The 6988-nt window shown below is 35.0% G+C and overlaps 1 protein-coding gene across 1 annotated transcript; it reads right to left on the reverse strand.

Moving 5' to 3' along the window:
* Positions 1–323: 323 nt before the first annotated feature.
* Positions 324–4641, reverse strand: LOC132177772 (probable RNA-dependent RNA polymerase 1). Its single transcript, XM_059590220.1, has 5 exons — positions 4578–4641; positions 4168–4466; positions 2043–3886; positions 1601–1751; positions 324–1355 (listed from the first exon to the last, which is right to left on the reverse strand). Exons 2-5 carry the CDS (start codon positions 4396–4398, stop codon positions 549–551), a joined length of 3033 nt encoding a protein of 1010 aa, XP_059446203.1. The 5' UTR covers positions 4399–4466; positions 4578–4641; the 3' UTR covers positions 324–548.
* Between the last annotated feature and the right edge of the window lie 2347 nt (positions 4642–6988).

Below are 6988 nucleotides of genomic sequence, written 5' to 3' on the forward strand. Positions count from 1 at the left end.
TACGTGTGAGGTTAGACAAGGGCCAGCAGAGCCCATCTATCCAGGAGTACTAGCAGAGCAAGCCAACTATGAAGGAATACTTTGCATTGTCTTTTGCACAGAAGAAGATAATTTCATGTGTCGTTTTCTATCGCCAGAAGAAAGAGATAGCTAGAAATACTTTGCCTAATCTGAACTATACCAAGGGTGTCAATTCGACATTGTATCCCTAAAAATAAAACTTATAACCCCCCAAGAGATTAACTATCACAAAAGTCTCTAAATTCCATATACATATATATATAGCTTTGATGCTCACAAAAATTCAGAAAACAAACTTTAGCGATCGAGTAGAAGATAATAAGATAACAAAATACAAACCACACTCTGGCCCCAAATGTCTGCTTGGAGCATATATATTATTACAACTTATATATTCTGGCCCCAAATGTCTGCTTGGAGCATATTATTACAACTTATATATTCTGGCCCCAAATATCTGCTTGGAGCATATAATATAATATATCAATGACAGTAACCAAATGTAAAATAGGCCCCGAAGACTATAATTAAAGTTTTTGGCATGTGATGCTAAACTTGTTCTTCCTCTTGATCTGGATAAGCTTGTCCCCTATGCACCATGGAAAACTAAGGAGATGAGGTCTATCCATTCCCTCATTGTAGCGTCCCCAGTAGCTGCAATGATATGTAACATGATACCATGCTGATGCTTTTGCATATACAATATGATCAGCGTCTGAGTCTGAGTCACTAAAACCCTTGTTGAACCAGCTCCTAGCTTCCTTTATTAAGGACTTCACCGCATGAGTAATTGCTTCCACATCCATATCCCTCTTCTTATTGAAATATTTTGACTTTTTCAAGACATTGCCATTGAGTATTTCAGCTTCTGTTTCAATCCCATAATAGTCCATCAAATTCCCCAGCTTGGAATCATATTTACTTTTGTAATCAAAAGCATCGTTGATGTAGTCCTCAAAGCCATCTACTTCCATGCTGGGATCATAATACTGGCTTGCTGCTTCCCTGGTGAAGGGGTTTATAGGGCTACTACTGCATGATGCAATGTCTTTCACTTCTCGAAAAAGCTTGCCGATAACAGATTGTGATTTATAAGTGGGTTTATCAGGCTTTTCCATGAAATCTGGATATCTTTTGGGACGCAGACGATATGGTATTTCGACTGCTACACCACTTTTTGGGGAGTCGACGGCAATTGAGTGTAGCTTTGCAAGCTCAATGCATTTGCGACTCATTGCCCTATCACGCTCGCTATCAGCAAAGACTTTGTGGGCATTATCAACGATTCCTAAATTGTCATTCACCATGTAATCGAGGAAATACTCTTCAACTTCCTGTGGTGCGAAATTAAGTAACATGCTTTATTATATATGTAAGGCATTGAAGGAATGCATATGAAAGAGAAATGATATATATATCTTAGAAAAAAATACCAAAAAAAAGGGCTATCACTTAAAAATTTAATGGGTGCAGAAGCACATTTCAAGAGTAGTCCAACAGATGAAAAAGTTTGGTTTAAATATTAGGACTCAAGATATCAATGGTTGAGAAATAAAAAATGCAATTGAGTAGTACGTACCTCTATTGTAACATCATGATCGACTAGCTTAGTTGGTGCTGGGCTGTAATCCATTGGTTTAACTTGCTTTGGAGGAATAAGATCAGGATCCCAACAGACAAAGTACATATCTCCATCCAAATCACTCCCGGAACATTCATTTGGGTGAGGCCTGATAATGCAATTATTAGACCAAGTTAATCAACAATGTATACCTAGAGAATGTTGTGTACAACTTTGTGTGTTGCCAAGATAAGATAACAAATAAGACAAAGAAAGCAACTTTCCACTATGTGTATGTCTGGAAGGAGGTCAGGTATGCATAAATGCTGAATTTTCTGTTGCTCTAGGATTGTGTAAACACAGTTTGTCTATGTATATTTGTGTCTTTGTGGTTGTGTGCACACATATTAATAGAATTTCATGCTTTAGAAGTATCGATTATGGGATATCAGAGTCGTACCTATTTCCCTTTTGCGGAAAAACAACACAATCCACCATGTGTTGCAAAGCTGGCACGTTAACAGCCCTTAGAACACGCACATCTCCTGGATGTAGACAGGGGTTTTTAGCAACAACTACCTCGCCCTCAAAAATAAAATTATTTGGGTCTGAACTGTTGGGACTGAACTTGAGCGAGGAGTTGCTACCGAGCTGCTTACTAAAATGAGAAATCTGCACAAATATTTGACCATACTCCAATGTCCTGGTTTCATCAAGACATCCCATCATACATCTTCCACTTGGAATATATATCCTTGTTTTGTGCCGCAAGTCCATCAATGTCCATGCGCGTAATACTTGTAGCATCATAAAAAGAAAAGGTTCTTCATCTGGCTTGTAACCCGCAGATAGCATATCCTTTAGAAGGGTTGGTATCTCTCCCGTGAACATAAACTCTAGAGCCTCTTGTGCGCTTAACGGATCTGTTAATAAAGCATTCAGTTGAGCTATTGTCTCCCTTTGCTTCTTTGTGAAAAATTTATGTTTAACCCCGAGATAAGATAAAAGAGTGATAATTTGGTGATTAAGGAAACAAGGTTGATACTTGCTCCATGCCAAAACATCCAAGGTTGTACTCTGTGAATCGTACTTGCACATGCTCTTTCTCAGTGACAGCTTAATCGATGATGTTGGATCAACAGCAACTACACCTTTAAACCCACCATATCGAATCTGAAATGCAGATGGAACATTTCTTTTGCAGCCACATTTTGTAGCCACTTCGCGAGCCAATTCTGCAGATATCTTCCCTATGCCATCAGAGAAACAATATTTGATTCCACGCCTTTCAACTATTACATCAGCAATCATCTCAATTTCATTCTTGCCAACATGCATAGTTTCCCAAGAGGAGCTAAGAGATTGACCAAGTCTGGCAGCATATTGTGCCACATTCCTTATTTCACGAAAATCACCCATCCACTCCCTGATATCTGCTGCAGTAAGACTAGTTCTTGAAGCAAACATCCAAAGAGAGTTTTCGCGTAATTGACTGTTTGACGAGGCAAGGAACTCAAACTTCTTATCGCCAATAACTATGCCGTTTCTTAGAATGGATAATATCCTCTCATAAATGCTAGTCTGCTTGCGCTCCTCATTCGCAGAAGATGCTCGAGGAGATAAAACTGTTGAGTACAGTTTATCCAAGTCCTCATCAACAAAAGAAACACGAAGAAAATTATCAATATCTTCAGGATATTTGCGTAAGATGCGATTGGAGAGACTCACCTCTGGACTACAGAAATATACTTTAGATGGAGTTATTTGAACCCTGTGTACATACACCAACCCATCATCTAAAGATATAGCAGGATGTCTTGGAAGTCGCTTATCTGTGGCGTATCTTTTATACTGCTCTTTAAGCCACCCTATAGGCTCATAGCAGCAGTCTTTTAAATGATACAGTTTTTCCAAGGCATTTTCTATATACTCAAGTTTTATTCCTTTAGGATCGACTAACCGACAAAACTTGACATCAATTGCTTGCCCAGGAAGACACCCATTCTGAACTAAGGAGTTGATCTTGAACAAGATTTTATATGGCAAGTTGAAGTCTGGGGGTGGATTCACAACGGGGACAAGAGCTGAATTGCAGGAGAAATTAGACCCTTCCTGCAGAGCAAATTGGCCTTCATTTTCTTCATAAAGTGGAAATTTTGGAAGCTGGCTCTCATGTGGCAGCTCCAAACACAGAGCAGAAGATTGGCCAATGCCACACGATGGAGTGAAATCGACTTCCCGCATCCACGGATAACCATTAGCACAAGAGACATCTTTCTTATGAATCTTAGGGGCAGCAAGTAGCTGGGAATAGAAAGACGATTTTATTAAGAAAAACTGATAAAAAAATTTCACTGTCGCATAAATCAGAGCAATTTCTACCAATTCAAATGAAGATATATATAGGACACTAGCCCAATATCATTTAAAAGCATTGTTTCAAAGCAATGAAGTTATACAATGTTGAGATGAGATCATGTGAAAGCAGAAATTTTATTCAAGTATCTAATCAATTGGTAAACCAACACAACCATGACAACAGGAGATGGTTTGAACTTGAGAAAGCGTGGAGGCAACAAAGTAACCTGAATGAGAAGAAACTTTGAAGCTTGGCCACGTCGTCGATGTAGCTTAATCTTCCAAATGCTGTCATAGGAGACTTCAAGCTTGTATTCTTCAGAGAGATAAGAAAGAAAGAAGATCCACTTTCTCTTTTTCAAATCAAACTCACCAGAAACATCTTGTTCCTGTTTCCAGAGCACAGAAAATGTTTCTTTCGAAATCTGATATCCAAAGTGTAACGCTTTGATATCCATGCTATGTAAGAACAACCTTGGCTTCGATCGGTACAATATCAACTGCACAGAAAAGAAATGATTCTAGGCTGAAAGGAAAGCACAAGTGTAAGTAAAAGAAACGGAAGGGAATGAGAGAAAAGAGTATTAGCACATAGAGAACTGATGTTGCTGTGAAAGAAGCAAGTGTCAGGAGCAACCTATATATAGACAAGAGCAGCTTCCTTAAACTTAGGAAATAATGCGGAGTTCTGATGATGTGGACCAACTTAGGAAATAAGTCGGAGCAACCTCCTTGCTTGGCAAGAACGCTGAGATGACCAAAGCAATTAACAGTAGAGAAAAAAAGTGTAAACTTAAAGCTTGCGCACCAAGAAGTTAATGGAAATGAAGGCTACCTGAAAGCATTGTTTTGAATCACATTTTTAGGACACATGGCCCACATGGGCCATGGCTTTTCATTCTGAAGCTCAATCTTGCTCTCGTGGAAAGTTGCCCTTTACCAATTGAGGTGCAAATATATATATATATATATATATATATGAATTGTGTGCATAGAAGATACTAGAAAAAACACATGCATCTGCTTTCTTCCCTTTGTGTGTAAGTAATATAGGACTATAATATATGGAGGTTATAGCCGAATTTAAGGTATGCTGGTTAAAGTGTTTTGAATGGCAATCATTTCTCCCTTTCTTTTGGAAAATGTTAGGTGTTCTTCTAGTGTCCTTCCAATTATGATGTGCTTTTTAAAATTATCGTTGAATTTGAGATTATCATTATTGACTTTTAATCTATTAGTAAATTTAAAAGTCACATCACAATTGAGAGAACACCATGAAAACACTAAAAATACATTTAACATTTTCCTTTTTTTTTTTCTTTTTGATATGACATAAAAGAGAAAATAATTTTTATATTTTGGAGAGTATTTTGACCTGAAGGTAGAAAACAAAACACACCCAAAGCTATATGTCGGAATTTACACTCACAGTCACTATAATGTTTCCGTTATATGTAAATTTGTCCACCGAAGATATTTATTTTTGTTAGAAAATAATACAAAACTAGCATGCCCTTGTTATTATATGTATATATATAATTTTGCGAAAAATTAAAGAAAGAAAAGAAATGCATGAAAAGGTATAAAAACTTCATTAAATTCAAGCAAGGGTTGATTTCTGCTTTAAGGTGATGATAGGGTGGATTGAATTAAACCAATATTAAACAATAACAAAATGTTTGAAAAGTTTCGGTCTATTTGACAATGCAAATCACCCTAAAACCGTTTAAAATGTTAAATTCAGATACTGGAGTGGTAATAATATTATTTTTAGTTTATAATATAACAATTTTTTTTAAAAAAAAAAAATTTCGGTCGATGCTTATTACTGTCATTAGGATATTTGGGCTTAAGAGATTGAGTTCATTACCATCTAACTTAACTATTCAGCTCAGAAAAAATAAAATAAAAAAAACCCTTTACTATTCATCTTCCATCTCTCACGTTTCTTTTCAATGACTAATATTATAATTTAATTTTAAAAATCTTTTCGCAAAAAAACGTGTTAAAAAATATAAATTATAATAATGAAAAAGAAAAAAACAAACAAAAGAAATGTTGATTTCATTAAACTCAAACAATTGTTGATTTCTCTCCTATAGTGACGGTTAGGCCGACCATATTAAACCAACATTAAACAACAAAAGACAATCAGAAAATCCCACTTCTTATAGATTTAGCAACCATAAGACCATTTTATACATTAAAGTTGTGTTTCAACCTACTTTTTATTAACCATTGGTAGTGAAATTTTTGCACAACTATTGAACAATATGCACCCAAGTATGAAATTTTTAGAAAGTTTTGGCATATTTAACAATTTTAGCCACCCCAAAACCATTAAAAATATTAAATTTTGGCTATTTGAGAGGTATTATTATTTTTTGTCCACTATTAAACAATTTTTTCTTTACTGCTTATTATTGTCATTGGAATGTTTGGGCTTAACAATATTCCTTTAGCTTCCAATTTAACAACTCATCTTTCAATGACTATAGACAGAAATAATTTTTACCCATATTCATATTGGAATCACTACAAAAAATCAATTTTTTGCTGGCACAAGTTTCCTGACGGGGCATTTTTTACGTGTTTCAGGCGTGAAGAATATAGGTGTCAGGAATGGAAAATTCCTGACGTGTTAAAATTGGCACGTTAGAAAAATTTTCTTACGTGTCACTTTCTGACACGTCAAAAAATTTTCTAACGTGTCAAATTTTGACACGTCAGTAAATATTTTTAATTGAAAAAAAAATCTAGAAAAAATTTAGAAAAGGAAAAATTATTATTTTTTAATAATTTTAAATTTCCTGACGTGTCAACCTGACGTGTCAAAATTGACACGTCAGGAAATTTAAAATTATTAAAAAATAATAATTTTTCTTTTTTTAAATTTTTTCTGGATTTTTTTTAATAATTTTAAATTTCCTGACCAAAATTGACACGTCAGGAAATTTAAAATTATTAAAAAATAATAATTTTTCTTTTTTAAAATTTTTTCTAGATTTTTTTTTTAAATTAAAAATATTTTTTTAATTCTAAAACAGT

The sequence above is a fragment of the Corylus avellana genome, chromosome ca4 (assembly GCF_901000735.1).
Source record: "Corylus avellana chromosome ca4, CavTom2PMs-1.0".
Classification (NCBI taxonomy): domain Eukaryota; kingdom Viridiplantae; phylum Streptophyta; class Magnoliopsida; order Fagales; family Betulaceae; genus Corylus; species Corylus avellana.

Bases quoted from the DNA above. Each gene is read 5' to 3' on its own strand.
- LOC132177772 (XM_059590220.1), bottom strand. From the start codon at position 4,398: ATGGATATCAAAGCGTTACACTTTGGATATCAGATTTCGAAAGAAACA. The intron at 3,887-4,167 runs GTTACTTTGTTG...TTCTATTCCCAG, and splicing joins CAAAGTTTCTTCTCATTCAG to CTACTTGCTGCCCCTAAGAT. The intron at 1,752-2,042 runs GTACGACTCTGA...TTGCATTATCAG, and splicing joins TTTCCGCAAAAGGGAAATAG to GCCTCACCCAAATGAATGTT.